This window comes from Colossoma macropomum, unplaced genomic scaffold (genome assembly GCF_904425465.1).
Source record: "Colossoma macropomum unplaced genomic scaffold, Colossoma_macropomum, whole genome shotgun sequence".
Lineage (NCBI taxonomy): Eukaryota > Metazoa > Chordata > Actinopteri > Characiformes > Serrasalmidae > Colossoma > Colossoma macropomum.
The window spans coordinates 37,397,776-37,414,479 of record NW_023494784.1 but is presented as its reverse complement, the minus strand read 5'-3'; the positions used below and the strand labels follow the sequence as shown (position 1 = coordinate 37,414,479).

At 40.2% G+C, this 16,704-nt stretch overlaps 1 protein-coding gene across 1 annotated transcript; it reads right to left on the bottom strand.

Moving 5' to 3' along the window:
- Positions 1-6,011: 6,011 nt before the first annotated feature.
- rnd3b (Rho family GTPase 3b) lies at positions 6,012-16,468 on the bottom strand. Its single transcript, XM_036571022.1, has 5 exons — positions 16,046-16,468; positions 15,172-15,259; positions 9,263-9,372; positions 7,105-7,233; positions 6,012-6,978 (listed from the first exon to the last, which is right to left on the bottom strand). Exons 1-5 carry the CDS (start codon positions 16,163-16,165, stop codon positions 6,733-6,735), a joined length of 693 nt encoding a protein of 230 aa, XP_036426915.1. The 5' UTR covers positions 16,166-16,468; the 3' UTR covers positions 6,012-6,732.
- Positions 16,469-16,704: the final 236 nt, after the last annotated feature.

Below are 16,704 nucleotides of genomic sequence, written 5' to 3'. Positions count from 1 at the left end.
AGGATAAACACAATGAACAATTCTTCCACCAGCCACTGTAGATGGGTAACGAGTCTATAGTCAGAGATAATTCCAAGAACAAGACAACGGCTATTAATAACTTGCTGCATTAACACAGGATGCAGCTGATGTATGTGGTCATATGTAAGTATATTGACCATTTTCCAATGTATGGCCCTGCCAATCAGATTTTTACACTTGATACACATTTAATATCACAGAACAACATCACCCAATCACATTCCAGATTGCACCTGTCTATGCATACTGTAATCAGTTTTACAGTACCAAATGTAAAAATATGGGCACCATGTACACCATCCACTTCAGCGACTATTCTATTATAATCAAATACAGACAGATTTAAGCACAGAAAAACCCTAAATTGCGTATATAGTGCAATAGGATGGACCATTAGCCATCACTATCAGTGCTTTTACTGTACTGTGGCATTTAGGAAAGCAATCAGCCACATATAAGGAAGCAATTTTAAGTCCATTCACCTCTTACTCGAGCTTGAGTAAGCGCACTCGAGGTAGACAACACAAAAGCAGGGGAAAGCTGCCAAAATGTCAGCTGGAAGTCTGAGAGGAAGCAGTGATACATTAAACAGCACCGCAGGTTCAATTACCATCCAGTCAGTAGAGCTCAATGGAACACAGCACTGTTCTCACATGAGCTGCAGCGTATTCTTTGAAGGATAAAATACTGGCTGCCGTTCAGGTGGTGCACATCTGCAGTGAGTAAAGCATGTTTATGACTACATATTGTCAATAAGGGAATGAAGATGAAGACCTATATGACTCATTTCTCATGGTATACCAATAAATGGCATGCTAATTCTCCAGCTGTGTAAGAAATTACTATCTACTCTTCTGCACTGTGATGATTTGATTGCATTCAGCCACAAGAGCATTAGTGAGGTCAGGTACTGATGTTGGATGATTAGCTCTGGATCACTCCAACTCGTCCCAAAGGTACTGGATGGAGCTCCATCACTCCAGAGAATGCAGTTCCACTGCTCTACAGCACAATGCCGGGGGGCTTTATACCCCTCTAGCCGACCCTTGACGTGCATGGTGGCCTTAAGCTGATATGTGGCTACTCCAGAGCGTCCCATTCTATTGGTTAATGCTTTTCTATGGAGATTATGTAATTGTGAACAGCAATGGGTGTACCTTAATGTAGCTTAGTTCACTAATTAGAAGAGATGTTTACAAACCTTTGGACATATAGACTGTATGATGTATGTAGACTGGTCTATAATGGGTTTTAATTATATATGCTTCCACAGAATAATTAGCCCTAATCTATATCTCTGCTGTACCCCACCAATCAAAATCTGGAAGCAACACTAATTTTGTAAAAAATTAACCTGATAATTACAAACAGTAAAGTGTTTATTTACACAAAACAAAAGGGTTTGGCTAAAGAGTGGTTGTTAGTGAGTTGAGCTCCCGTTAATTCTCCTGCAGAGTTTTACTGCAGCTCTAATCAGATTCACCTGGTTCCTCCACTCTGATGCTCCTCGAGTCTTGGAGAACCATATCAGGTGTTACATGAGGAGCTTATAAAGAACTAAAAACTGCCTAATGTAAGAAACTGTAAAAGTGTAAGTGCTACAAACTAATGAAACCAAATGGATAGATTTAATGTCGGTAGGCATATACTGTTGTTTTGGTTGCTGGCAAATAATTTAGAAGTCATTCAGAGTGGTTTGGTGTGAAATGGTTCATTTTAGAGACTCAGATTTCTTTACAGTGGTGGTGATGGGAACCAGGGATCGCTAAGTTTACAACACAAATATAGCCATTTTATTTACTATCGAAAACCACTAGTGAATCACCAGTGAAGTTCTTTGTGGACAACTTTGCCTTAGATCAATGACTTTGTTTACACCTCAACTATTTTTTTAATGTAGAGATGTTGAAAAATGAGTGGAATCTACTTCACCTGCAAGTTAAGTTTGAAACTTACCAAAAAGCACTGCTTATTTCCACATATCCTACAGACTTTAGTATGCAAAACATGTCAAGTATCATCTCCGGTTTTTCCAGGTTGCTGCGCTTCGTTTCAGTGGAATAAGATGAAAGCAGACTCAGGTGGAGGAAGCAGACCGAGTTCAGCCAGAGTGCGTGTAACCCGAAGAGCCGTCCATTACCCAACACGCGCCACCAGCCCCTGCTGAGACCAAAAGCAAAAGGAGAAACAGCAAGAGGCAGACAGCCTTTGGTGAAAAGAGCTCAGCCTCAGTTCACAGACGCAGCATCCTAATAAATTATTTTCCTGCATGTTGATGGGAGGTTATAAATTGAATCACTGTGGCAATTATTACCAAGAGCAAGCTGCCCATGACATTGTGTGAACATCTGAGAATGAATGCTTCAAATGAAATGGTCCAAAATTACCAAAGCGAGGCCTTCAGTTCGAGCCATAATGTCAAAACTTGGTCAAAACATGAGGAAAAATTCACCTCTATGACTCTTCTATATAGGATTCTAGTAGTTCCTATTGCTAAGCCTGCCGTGATTGTGACCCTCCTAGATTAAACATAAACATTTAAATCTTCTAAAAGACATTTCAAAAGTATCTAGTTCTTCCAAAAGGCCTAGAAAAGTGTTTATTTCCTCATAAATTGCTTCCACCCATCAAAACATGATTGGTTGATTCCTCTGTCGCTTCCTAGTTATGCTGATGGTTAATCTAGCGTGTTAGGCCTTCTCTTCAGCTCCTGAAGTCCTAACCAATAGGAGAGCTCACTTAGGTATATCTACCTAGATACCATGAAGAAAAACAATTCCTGATTGGCCAATTTTCCGCTCGGCGTTTCCCGACTTAACAATGAAACAAGAGTAGTTCTTACAGAGTTTAAATACAAGCACGATTCTACTGAACAAAAAACAACTAAAATTACAAATGCATTTTTTACTTCCTAGAAATCATTAGGCCTTCTCTAAAGGCTTAGTAGGCACTGATGGTTCCTCCTCTGGCTTTTGGCAAATGTAATTAACCCCTAGAACAAGGGTCGGCAACCCAAATATTAAGAAGAACCATTTTGTCATTTCAACAAAAATCTAACCACCTTGAGAGCCACAACATTTTATGTCTATTTCACTATCTTGGCTATAAGTATGTCTCAGTATGTGCTAGGGGTTGGGGGAAAAATCGATTCTTAGATGCATCGCGATGCGGACGTGAACGATTCTGAATCAATTCACAAATGTCAAAAATCGATTTTCTAAATTTTAATTTATAACATAATGTTGACGGAACACAAAGGGCGGAGCTTGAAAGTGCGGAAGTGCAGCACCCGGAGAGTCTGTGGCGGCACATAAAAAAAAAAATAGATGAGTGAGAAATCTGACCGGAACCCTCTGCATTAAAAGCTAGGTTAGGTCAGGAGTCACAACCCAAAAGTTAAGAAGAGCCATTTTGTCCTTTCAACAAAAATCAAACCACTTTGGGAGCCACAACATTTTATGTCCAATATGTGCTATATGTCCTAGTACAGGCTAAAAAATGTAAATGAAAATGCTCTGCTTTAAGCTTCAGATAAGCTATAGCTGCTTTTCTCATATCTCCAGCAGGAATCTTTTCCGCAAAAGTTCAACAGTTTCTTGTAAAACGTCTCTCAACGTTCGATTTTTCCGAGGCTGAAGTCGCTTCTCATTCACCAGCTTCTAGATCAAATTTTCCCGTTCCACCTTAAATGGTGCCTGAGGTGCCAGAATATAACTGCTGCACCATTTAAGGTGGAAACGGACAACTTAAACAAGAAGCTGACTTCAGCTTTGTGACTTTTTCAGTTTTTTCAGTTTCTTTGTCAGTTTCTCATTGCAGATTAAACGTATCAGGAAACAAGCTTGGAAACCAGTGCTTATAAACGCAAATAAGTCTATTTGTCTCCAAATTATCGATGCTCGTCTTTAATCTTTCTCTTTGTTGTTTCGTTAGCTACTAGCTAGTTGAGATTGTCTACATTTCTATTATGTCCAGCATTCTGTGCACTAATCTTCAGGGTCAAAAGTTGGTGAATTAGCAGATATAGGCTACATTAACTACAGTGTTTAAGACCGTTTGTTCCTAAAACTGGGTTTGAACGATCAGCAGAGCTTTATTTAAGTGCAAAGGAGGATTATTTTATTTTTACCTAAAAATCGTATTCTGCCGTGGAGCCGCAACAGGGCAGTAAAAGAGCCACAAGCGTCTCCGGTGCCACATGTTGCTGACCCCTGCCCACAGTTTCATTCAGGGGCACGCTCACCCACTCCTCAAACTCTGGAGCTATTCTGAATGCAGCAACATTAAGAGCGAGCGATAGAGAGAGAGAGAGAGAGAGAGAGAGAGAGACAAAAGAACAAAATTTATGTAGGCATATTCCTTAAAAAAAACTCACAAATTTACTACATAAAAATTCTCTAATTAGAAAACTGTGCATACAGCCTTGTTTTGCAAGAAGACTTCCTTTAAATATTTGACACTTTTTTGTTATTTGTTGATGTTGAAACAGGATAGACTCTCTGTCGATACATAAATCGAATGCAAATGTAGGCCACTAAGGAATTATGTAATTGAATTTAAATAGTATTCCAAAACAGCAATAACTCTAACCATCTAAGGGTTAAACATTAAACATTAGAATTAAAAATTAATTTTTCTGCAGGTTTGTAGTTTGAACCACAGAACTTTCCAAAAAACTTGTTCTTGCTTTTCAGAGTTAATCTTCACTCTCCCAACCCCCCCCCATTTCTCCCTCCACAGGCTTATGTAGGGCATTTTTTTTTTTTTACTTTTCCAACTTCCAGCCTAAAACCACTGAGAACTCATCTGCTTTTCACACTGTTTCCACCTCAAAACTTTCATATTTTATGCGCCTCCTTGCTTTTACAGTTTAGGGACTATAGCCACAAAAGCTGGCACGCATGCTAAGGCTGTTCTAAACCAAACCCTCCATTTTTGTACACTCTTCTTTAATACTTTTTTCCCCTCCATTTTATTATAGAAACCAACTGGCTTTAACAGTTTAAGATTTCCAAGCTAGATGTATCAAATCTAACAGAAAGATTCTCTTCTCATGTCACTGCAGTGACAGTGACGTGGTGGTTGCGCTGGTCTCAGTGGATCAGACACAGCAGTGCTCAGTGTCACTGCTGGACTGAGAATAGTCCACCAACCAAAAATATCCAGTCAACAGCGTCCTGTGGGCAGCGTCCTATGACCACTGATGAAGGACTAGAGGATGACCAACACAAACTGTGCAGCAGCAATGAGCTATCATCTCTGACTTTACATCTACAAGGTGGACTGACAAGGTAGGAGTGTCTAATAGAGTGGACAGTGAGTGCACAGTGTTTAAAACTGCTGCAGCACAGATCCACTCGTACAAGTGCAACACACACTAACACACCACCACCACGTCAGTGTTACTGCTGCTGAGAATGATCCACCACCCAAACAGTACCTGCTCTTTGAGGGTCCATGGGGGTCCTGACCACTGAAGAACAGGGTAAAAGGGGGGTAACAAAGTATCAGAGAAACAGATGGACTACAGTCTGTAACTGTAGAACTACAAAGTGCACCTATATAGTAAGTGGAGCTGATAAAATGGACAATGAGTGTAGAAACAAGGAGGTGGTCATAATGTTATGCCTGATCGGTGTAGCTTCAATAGTTTCCCAGTGTAGATGTTTTAGACCTCTTACTGCAGGTTGTGAATAATACCCATTTAAGTCACATCTACTACAGTAGTGTAAATAGAATGCAAAAACCAAGAAACAATTCATCAGAACTGGTTAAGACTAAGTATATCTGATAACTGACCCATATGCCTGGATTGGCCATAGTTCTAATCTTTTGGATTAGCTTGACTGAACCACTAAACTGAAACGGTTTACAATGTGACACTAGTCCATAGATTCACCAGGTCTTGTTTTAATTCTTAGTTGCCATGTTTTTGAAGCATCATGTTTGAAAGGAAGCTTAGGAATTAGACAGTGAAGCATTCACAGGCATGGAATGATGTTACACTTCATTTATTGCTTCGTGTTTCATTTACAAAACTTGGCACCAAAAATTTCTCCACATCTGTTCGTGGTCGGTTCGGTTTTTGGTTGCAGTCAGATCTGAGAGGACAAACCACAGTTCATCAAGCTTTGCTTTGGTCAAGGGTCACATATTTGAGGTTAGTGTTACAGACCATTCAGACATTAGTGGTACACTTTGAAGGTGTGTTAGTTATGTCCATGTACTGGGTGACTTTCTCAAGACATAATCCGCAAGGACACTCTTAAAATAGTGTCTAGGCTCCCATCATGTCTTGTCATTTTGTGTGTTTGAATTCTAAGGATTAAGACTACAGAGACTGTTTCTACTTGAAATCTGCTTGATGGCCAGAGATGCCTAATGTTTGAATCCATCAGTCCTGTGCTGCATATATTAAAAAGGGAAATAAGGCTGTGGAACATCAATGAAAGCTTCATCATCATTAATTCACGTCTCGCGTGTTCCGGCCTCAGTGCAGTGAATCGCCTCAGAGTAGCCGCATATATCTTACAGCTGGAGAGGAGTCCATGAATATTCTTATAAAGTGCAAAAACATCTCCCAGTTCATGTTCCATTAATTTTATAATGGATGTTTTTTTTTTGTTTGTTTGTTTTTTTTTCAAATCCTGATGGAAAAATGAATCCATGTGAAAGTAACAACTCTTGAGAGTCTTTTCTTAGTGGTTCACATTACATGACAGAGCAGGTTTTGGCCTTGGTCTTGTGCAGACATGACATTGAGTCCAGCTCAGGTCTGCTGGGCACGTGGGAGGTCCTCTTGGTGGCTCTGGAGGACTTGTGGCGTTTGACGTTCTTGTTGTTCTTGTTGACGCAGGCCAGTGTAGCCACATGGAAAATGTCCCTCACACTGTTCTCTGACTGTAGTGCGGAACACTCGATGTAGGGAGCTGAGATTTGCTTGGCCATGTTTGAACCCTAAAAAAGGGAGAGAATAACATCCAAGCCCAGTCAATAAATGTATAGCTTAATATCTATTTTATTGGCAAGCATTAATTTCCAAAGATACTTGATGTTATAAGTGATAATTTTCCTAGCCCTCACCTGATCATAGGACAGTGGCATCGCATTGGACAGCTGCACAAAGGTGGCCAGGTCTGTGCGCAAGTCTGACTTGCAACCCACCAGAAGCATTTTGGTGTTGGGACAGAATTCCTCAATCTCCCCTTTCCACTGGAGCAGAAAAAAAGATTTATTGATTTTCATATAATACCGATCGGTCAGTGGCATCTAAAATTGGTCATGTTTGAATCATCTTTTACTTAGCACCGGTGATGACATATAAAGAATGAATTAATTTGGGTACTTTTATTGGAACTGTTTCCCTTCAATGTTACGCCCACTGTACGATACACTGCGGACAATTTCCAAAAGGTTTTAATACAAATGTGCATGTTTTATTTGTTGATTTTGAAATAAGCAAAATAAGTTGGCTTTGATAAAAAACATCATCACTGTAAATAGTGATAGTGCTATTCCTATCACTAATGCCTCAAGCACTTTATCCCCTTGTTGTTATGTCAGCACTCATCAGCCCTCAAACCGTTCTGGTGTTTAAACTACCGCCTTTGGGTTAAAAGAGTTTCAATATGTGCTTTGGTCTGTCTGTGCTAGAGCTTCATTCGGGCCAGAGGTTTCAGTCCAAAACCAAGAATTCTCAGAACAGAATTTTCTGTCCAAAAGAGACCTGACCCTTTATACAACATTGTGTTTTGAGTCTAAACCCAACCCAAGCCCGATAAAATTCAGTCAGATCCCGACCTAAACCACACCATCATGGTTTGCACCACAGGATAGCACCAGTTACCCTGTAGTGACAATAATATCATTACCAACATTAGGTCATAGATAAATTAAAGGTAAAACAATACAAAAAATCAGCTGTCCAAAATGAAGCTGAAGTTGTTTCAAAAAACAATGTTTTAGCCCGTTAAACTTTCCATACTGCACAGTTCTCATGCTGCATGGTGCTAATATAGCAATATGTTAGCCTTAACCTATTTTATGCTAAAACTCTATTTGTTTTTACATAGAATGTGTTACACAGAATACAGTGAACACAAAAAATATTTGGGCCAAACCACCTGAATGTCCTTGTCTGCACTAAACTGTCTTTCCTGAATCAGTTATTTCTTGTTTTTCTGACAAACATGGGCCTTGACTGCACCATGGTGACTGCACCATGCCAGATTAAAATGCATTTTAAGGTAATAACAGTAGGAAAAACAAAGAAGGAATAAGATCTAAAGCAGGGAAAATACAGGGTAAAATCTGTTAAATTTGGGAGGCAGACTGTGAAAACCTGAACCTGACAAATACTTATGCTGCTTATGACAAATATTTCAAGCTCTAATCTGTGCAGATGCTTGACTGGAAAGTGTCCCCAAACTTTCGATGGACAGTGTATATTCTAAATAACAAATTTCGTCCAGACTCATTCTCTTAATGAAATAAGAGGCTTCCAAATCCCAGTCTGGGAACAACATGGTCTGCACATTTTTCTGTTTTCCCTACTGAGGATCTTGTTAATTACTTCATAAGTTGAATCAGGTGTGCTAGATATGGGAAACTAACACAAGAAAGAATGATCTAGGACAAGGGTCATTAGTTCAGGTCCTGGAGGTCTGAGGTCCAGCACAGTTTGGCAGTTTCCCTGCCTTAACTCACCTGATTCAACTCGTCAGTCATTTGCCAGGTTTAGTGCATGTCAGAGCATGAAAATCACCAAACTGTGCTTAACTCCAGCCCTTCAGGACTGCTGGAACACTAGGGAGTTCCCAGAGAAACTAACTTTTGACTCTTCTCTTTCCCATGTGCCACTCCCCTCTTTCATTCCTGGCATCGTGCTCAGTCTCAGTGATATCACGGGTCACACAGCACTTGACCACACAAAGACTTCACGTCTTTCAGAACAAATGTAAACACGTCCTCACTGGCCCCTCATTTATCCTCCTCACGTGAATGCCAGGGAATCAAAGCACAGCCCGACCTCCCACACATCCCCTCTCCTCTTGGTACGACCTTTCCCCCCCTCCTCTCAATTCTGGACTGCTTTTCGCAAACCACTTGACTCCGTAATACAAAGCCAAGCCTTGTGAGAGTGTCAATAGAAGCTACTGTCCTGATCCAATCAAGTGGAAGCAGTAAGAGTCCACGACGGCCGATGAATCGAATGGTGGGTGTGATGGGACGCAATACTCACCTTCCGAAGCACGTTGTCCAGGGTTTCTGGTCGGCTGATGTCAAAACAGATGAGAACTGCATCTGCATCAGGGTAAGAGAGCGGGCGCACGTTGTCATAATAAGGGGATCCTGTAAAATAAACCAAAAAAAATACATTAGTTAAAGGTCAGTTCATTTGAAGTCACTCTTAAAAAATAAAGGTGCCAAAAAAGGGTTCTCTGGAGTAATACCATAGAAAAAACAGCTTTGGTTCTTTAAAGAACCTTTCAATTGAGAGGATTCAACTGAGTTTTTTAAAGAAATATTTACTGAAAAGTTCTTTAGGGCTGTAGTTTCAAAGTAGGGATGAAATTCTGGTTGAAAAGAGGCACTTTTCATTTTTCAACAGAAAGAGAAAACACAAACAATTAAATAGGACTACAGCAAAGTGTCAAACGTCAGACAGCTTGAGCAGCAACAGATAAAAAAAAAAAAAAATTTTTTAATCTCAGCACCTTGGAATTATTTCCACGATTTCTATGAGGGGCAGGGAGATTTTTAATCGCTGTTCATGAAGAAGTAGAAAAGTTAGCACGCCAGAATTTGTTACCTTGGATGACCTTTTGCTCTCTATTGTCAAGGACGTGGCGGTATTAAATTGATTAACATCATCATGGTTAGGGTTAGGAGTAGGTGTAGGTTTTGCCTTGAGGTTAGGTTTAGGGTTAAGGATAGATTTAATAAAATCTTTTACACTGACCTTCAATTTCAGTTGCAATTAAAGGAAATCTATTTAAATGTTACTTAAAGACAGAGTGAGCATTTACAAAGCATCTACAGTTTAAGCTGTGGGTCACGTTGTGGGGACAAAGGATGTTGTACTTCAGAGGTTCTACACCGCACCACTTCCGCGTCCAAGGCGCTCCTATGTTACCAACTTTGGATGGCAAACACAAAGTCATGCGGATGACGAAGGAACAATCAAATACAGCTTATGTGTGGGAAACACTGCATATAGTCATATATTTCAAGAAAAGTCCACCATTAGAGCGATATCAATTCTGAAACTACCAACTCCAAGAGGAAAAACCAGAAAGTATGTAATTATAGCCTCGGGTGAGTTTCTCCCAAGACATCTGAGAGGATGACACACCTGGGAAACATTAAACGTCACACATCTGAGAAACGCCAGAGGTTATGAAACTCAGAACTGCTGCCTGGACTTTTTTTTTGTGTATCTTCATACAGAGTGAGCAAGTTCCAGTGTCACAGTGGAAAAATATGCCATTAATTTCTATACAAAAGACAGCAGTTTCAGACATATCTGTGTCCATGTGAACTACGTCAAGCATTCTGAAGAGCATAATACTAAAAAAAAAACGATATCAGAGGTGGAACACTGTGCTCGTAGTCAAGATGATATTCTGTATCGATGGCTTTCACCATGGTCACGCTTTCACTGTTAACAGCATAGCTTTAAAACTTCAACAGCAACAAATATTCAACTCGGCACAAAAGCGCTCTTTCTTCAAGGAGTGTCCCTGAAACGGTTACATGAGTCGCTGCACTGGACTTTCCTGCAGGGTTTTACGTTCTGCTAGACATTGTTAGACTGGTTAGATCTGTTAAACTCATAAGCAAAATTCTCTCACTTCATTTTCTGAAAATGCATTTCCATGATGGGTAACTGTTACATCACTTCAAAACTTTACTCAAAGTCAAAACAACTGCTTATAAGAACGCTTTAGGCCAAAGCCTTTACCGGAAAGCTATGTTGACATGTTGAAACAAAGACAGCAGAGTGTAAAACCTGAGATGCCACTGTTTGATTTTTATCTACATGAAAATCAACTCCAGCAAAAACAAACCCAGAGAGTGATACTGACAATAGAATGGTTGCTTCTGAACAAATTAGTGTTATGATTTCTTTGCCTAGACCTATGTTAATAAGGGAACGTTACAAGAAACTGTTCTGTAAATGAAACTGAAAGTTTTGAGCTTTGTTGAGCTGGTGGATAATGTCTTAAATATGAACTTAAGCATTATATGTGGTCCTAGATCGGATACGTATCTGATTTGTGGCCATACGACCTCAATGTGAATGCTCAGATCGGAATTCACATGCTTTTTTTCCACTGCACCATCATTCAGCGTTACCATAGCGCCGAACAAAAGTTAAAGCCTGTTAATGGTGAAAAATCAACACATCTCACCTTTTTCGCCTTCATCTTGCTCTAATAATGAAGCTGAGAGCTGATCAGAGTTAATTATCTTCACAGTGAAGCTCGTTCTGCTTGTTAGTTTGTTTGCTGATGATGCATATGATTCATTCACGTGATGTTACTGAGTAAGATGTGCGCATGCGGGTCATTTCAGGACGCCAGTTCGTTCACATTAATGACGGATTTCAATCACTTACCTAAACGAGTTTGAACCATCGCATCAGAGAGATCGGATTTGAGCAAGAAATTGGATTTGAGCAATGAGGCTCGTAATGTGAACATAGCCTTACAAACGTATCTAATCTATGCAATTTTACTGTCTGTGAATCAATACATTGCTCCAAAATATAGCTACCAGACCATGACTGTTTACTAAACTTTGCTGCAGTGGTGTTACACTGCACTCTCAATGCTATCGTAACAATCAAAAAACAACAGGCCTGGTTATCTGACTGGTGCATTCTTTAACCTAATTAGGTTTATTCTGAGAGAATGTTTACAGTAAGCTCAATTTACTTTGGTTTATCCATGAACTGCAGTGAAACAGTCAAACAGGCTGAAGACGCTATGACTTAGCTAGAGTTACCACCTCCAAGCACTGACGGCCAGCTCTCGAGATGCATAAACGATACATTGAATGCAAGCACTTGAGATATATGGTTGATCCAAAGACATTCTGGATACAACAAGCAAGTTCAGATTCTTTCAGAGCAGTTAAAAGGGAATTTTCGGATGGTTCAATTGTCGAGACATTAAAAAAAAATCATAAAAAAGGGTTTCATGTCAAACATTCCATTCTAGAAACACATCTGAAGCGTTTAATGCTTCTAAAAGCTCCCTCACAGAAAGTAATCACAGGAAATGGTTACGAATGCGCTGTCTGGTGGAGACACCATTTTACGGTAGTTTTGGTTTGGTTTAATTACATACAAGGCATTATAAGACAAAATAGTCCCCAAAGAAAATTGATTTACCATTATTTTACCCAATATCAACATTACAAACTGAGAAGACACGTGTAGGTTCACTGGTGGTTCTGGATAGTAAATAAAATGACCATATTTGTGTTGTAGACATGGCGCCCCCTGGTCCTTATTACCACCACTGTAAAGTCTCCGAGTTGGTAAGTTTCTCTGCAATTAACTATTTCAGATTTTTTTTTTGTTCCTAGTAAAATACCATTCACTTCCAGTCTTCCATTAGAACCAATCTGCAGCAAAGCCCAGAAGTACATATATTTAGCAGACGCATAATATAATATGATCCAGACTGGCTTTATGTTGATAGTATGTTCAGTATGTCAGCATTGCTCGTGTTTAAAACCAACAACAGGGATAGCACATCTGCTGAAACGCATGGGAGGGAAATTGAGACTGCAGACAGAAGAACCATCCTTTTTCCATGCTGCAAAGATCTACAATGGGACCTGTCTACTTCTGCATCGCATAAACCACCTGGGACATTCAATACCTACTTCCGCCACACCGCTGTCTTACTTTCTTACAGTGGGATTCCCTCTGCAAGTCACTGTCCCACTAAAAAATAGAGAGAGCTCATGCACACCAGCTTAACTGGGTTACAGCTCTATTCTGGGAGATGACTCTGCTCCAGAAAGCCAGCAGGGGCTCAAAATGAGCGCAGACTACAGAGTTGAGGTCACCAGCACCTCAAGTTGAAATATTTAAGGGTCTTGTTTTTTTTTTTTACAGTCTATTTAAATAAAATGCTGAGTGTCTGGTGAAGTTAACAGATTTCTTGTATAAGTAGTGAGGAAAAGTCTCAAGGTAAGTCTGAGAATCATGGAGCATCTGTTTTAAATCAATATATTTTTTCCGTTTTAATGCTGATTATCTTGTCACTACAATTTGCTAAATCTAATAAAACCCAAAACACTGAGTCTACATATCCCTTGGTAAAGCTTGTGAAACAAGTTTTCACTTGTTCTGTCCAAATCATCATCCAAGCAGTATTACCTTACAATAATATTTAGTTTAAGGACCCGTACAGAGTTTGAGTGACCTTACATCTGTGGAACAAAAGCACAGACTAAGTGTGCTGGTTGATGACAGCACTTCCTGAGTACCGTGTGATGGAGTACGCTCTCCATCAGCCGGTCCCACTGGGGACCTCAAAGAAACTGCAATCAGCAGGAGGTCATATATGGGCAGACCTTTAGCATTAACTCCTGACCCTCTACTCCACTCCTGTGAACCAATGGGGCAGACGAGACTGGCAGGTTAGCAGACAGTTGTTGAGGCCAGTCCAATAACAACGCACTGGGGGTAATCATCTCCAGACCTTGAGCTGGCAATTTCTCAGGATTTTAGGAGACCCTGTGTTGGTGGTGGTAATCTCTTTACCTCTGCAGTAAGTAATAAGGACAAAAACTTAAAGTGTTTTTAATGGGGACATTTAGTAGAGCTGTAGTACTCAGTGGCTTTAATAGCAGACATGATCAATTTACTTCAGTATATAGGCTGGAACGAATTAAACTGAATGGTTTGATCTGAAAGCGTGTATTGTACAGAAGCTTACCAATTCAGATTTCTGTACAGTAGTGTTAATAGGAACTGGGGGATCTCAATGTCTACAGAAAGAAATGCAGCCATTTTATTTACTATCCAAAACTACCAGTGAACCTACACATGTCTTCTGAGTTTTTATACAGTATGTAATGCTGATAATGGTAAAACAGTGGTAAATCTAAGAAAATGAGCTTTATTTGGGTCCTATTTTGCATTACAATGCCCAGCATGTAGCCTTCCGCCATGAATGTTTTCTAAAAAAATGCATATTTTAGGCCAAAACCATATCTTAAAACTATCGTAAATCAATATCTCAGACATTAGACAGCATATTTTTAATAATTTCCTTAAATAGCTTACTGTGAGGTAGGTTTTAGGAGCATTAAACACTTCTGTGGAATTCCACTCATTTTTGGACATTTTTAATACAAGCATAATAACAGATACACTAATCGTGTTAGTAATTTGTCCAATACCATAATTGTGAGTGGAGATACAGATTCTTTAGCCTTTAATACTATCACATTTATAATCGGCACCATGAATAAAATAATTTAAAATAAAGTAATTCTACATTTAAATGTAGTATCCATGAAACTTTCACAACAGCCCTCCTCATTAGGGATTACAAAGCTCATAGTAGAAAACATTCATACCTAACCTACTCTATGTAAAGTCACATGGGTTTTTTTTCCCCATGTATGTCATTTTATTCATAAATCTTAATCAAGTCAACAATGATGTATGTCCTAGTTCTCACTGTGAATCTCTCCACAGCTTTTCAAACACATAGCAGCTGGGTGGAGCCCCGAACTGTCTAAAATGATCCCAACCTGGCCAAGATCTCCAGCATTCCTGAGGTGAAGCGTCACTCGGCACGGCATCTTATCTGGGGCATCTACAGCAAGGGTGAAGCACTCGGTTTGTGGAGGGCCACAGCCCTCCTTCTAAACACACTAAATTTGACTCATAAAGGCCTTGGTCATTATCTAATGACCTGTACCGGGTGTTAACTCTAACCACTACAAATTAGATTCTCACTTAACAAAGTTTTACTGCTTTTCTCTGTAAACAAGGTGAGCTATACATGTAGGAGGGCAATCAGTTCCGAAACCTTTTCCACATTTGGGCAGCGTCTATATCTGCAACAAAAAAAGCACTTGTGTTCACTTATTGGATTCACTGGACTGCAGGAGCCTTACCAGACGTGTCCCAAAGACTGAGCTCCACTCTCAGCGAGTCAATCTCAAAGCTGGCTGTGTAGTTTTCAAACACCGTGGGAACGTAGCTCTGTGGAGAAACGAAGGCAAGAGAAAAGCAATATGAGCCCTTTTTCTTGCTGTAGTACTAACAGAACTTGTTGAGACAAGACATTAAATGGACATTCCAGTAAATTTTCAAAATTTCTGAATAATTCAGTCCTTGAGATGTAAACAGAGTCATTTAGAGTGGTTTGGTGTGAAATGGTTCATTGTAGAGACTCAGATTTCTTTATCTTATTTCCAGTGGTGGCGATAGGAACCAGGGGTCGCAATGTCTACAACACAAATACAGCCATTTTATTTACTATACAAAACCACCAGAGAACCTACACATGTCTTCTGAGTTTCTACATGGAATGCTGATGATGGTAAAATAATCATAAATCTGAAAAAATAATGGACTGTTTTGCCCTAGAACACCCTTCATGTATAACCCCACCATAAATGGATTAAAATAAACTGATTAAAATTCAGTTTAAGCCAAAACTTTATCACTAAACTATCATAAAACAATGTCTCAAACATCAGGTAGGTTAGCACATTCATAACCATTTCATGTAATAACTTTCTGTGAGGGAGCTTTTAGAGGTGGACGTCTGGTTCCTATCACCAACACTGAACATTTCTGACTCGGCAAGTTTCTCTAGAACGGAGCATTTCACACCAAACCACTCTGAACGACTTTGCTTACGCCTTAACCGTTTAATTATGCTGAAATTTTGAAAAATCGGTGGAGTTCTCCTTTAACAGTTACGCTTAGCCGGACTCAACACAAGCTAAAAGAGCCTGAGCTGAGGGAACTTCTCAGACAGACCTCAGGGAAGGAGTCCTTGGCGAAGACACTCAGCAGACACGTTTTCCCGCACTGGCTGTCCCCCACCACAACCATTTTACACTTCATGTCGTGTTTTGTGTCCATCTTCGGATACTTCATGACACGGGGCACCTCATTTTTCCTTCCAGTTTCTATGTACTATAACCGGTAGAAGACGAGTTCGCCCGAAGCATCTCCAGACGTTACAGCGACTTACTTTACATTCCCCCAACTCCTCAGGTGATATTTGTTCGACGTTTTATGCGATATTATAAAATAACTGCGTGAACAGAAACTCGTTAACGTTTAAAATTCTTCGAAACGGACTAGCGACGGTCTAATCTCAGAAAACGTCCGTTCCTTTCCAAGTTAAGCGACTCCGCTCTGGAAACTTGTGGAGAGCGCTGCGGGCTCTCTCTCTGACTGGACTGTCAGAGGTTGCTAGGAGAGTGCGGCTCCGCATGACGATAGGCCACGCCCCCAGCACTAGGATTGGCTGGTAGCAAGGAGCCCCGCCCACAGGCAGAGGAGGAGAGTCCGTATTAATGCAGCGGATTTAACAGTGTTAGCCAATCCTAGCGCTTTAAGCGGAATATTTAGTAGTCGATCTCAGTAGCCAATCGTTGCACCGAAGAGAGAGGCCGCTGACCAATCCGACA

What these genes read in the sequence shown, in the direction of transcription:
- rnd3b (XM_036571022.1), bottom strand. Translation starts at nt 16,165, where the DNA reads ATGAAGTATCCGAAGATGGACACAAAACACGACATGAAGTGTAAAATG. An exon ending in TGGACAACGTGCTTCGGAAG is followed by an intron (nt 7,234 to 9,262) that starts GTGAGTATTGCG and finishes TTTCTGCTCCAG; the next exon opens with TGGAAAGGGGAGATTGAGGA. An exon ending in TGCCACTGTCCTATGATCAG is followed by an intron (nt 6,979 to 7,104) that starts GTGAGGGCTAGG and finishes TCCCTTTTTTAG; the next exon opens with GGTTCAAACATGGCCAAGCA.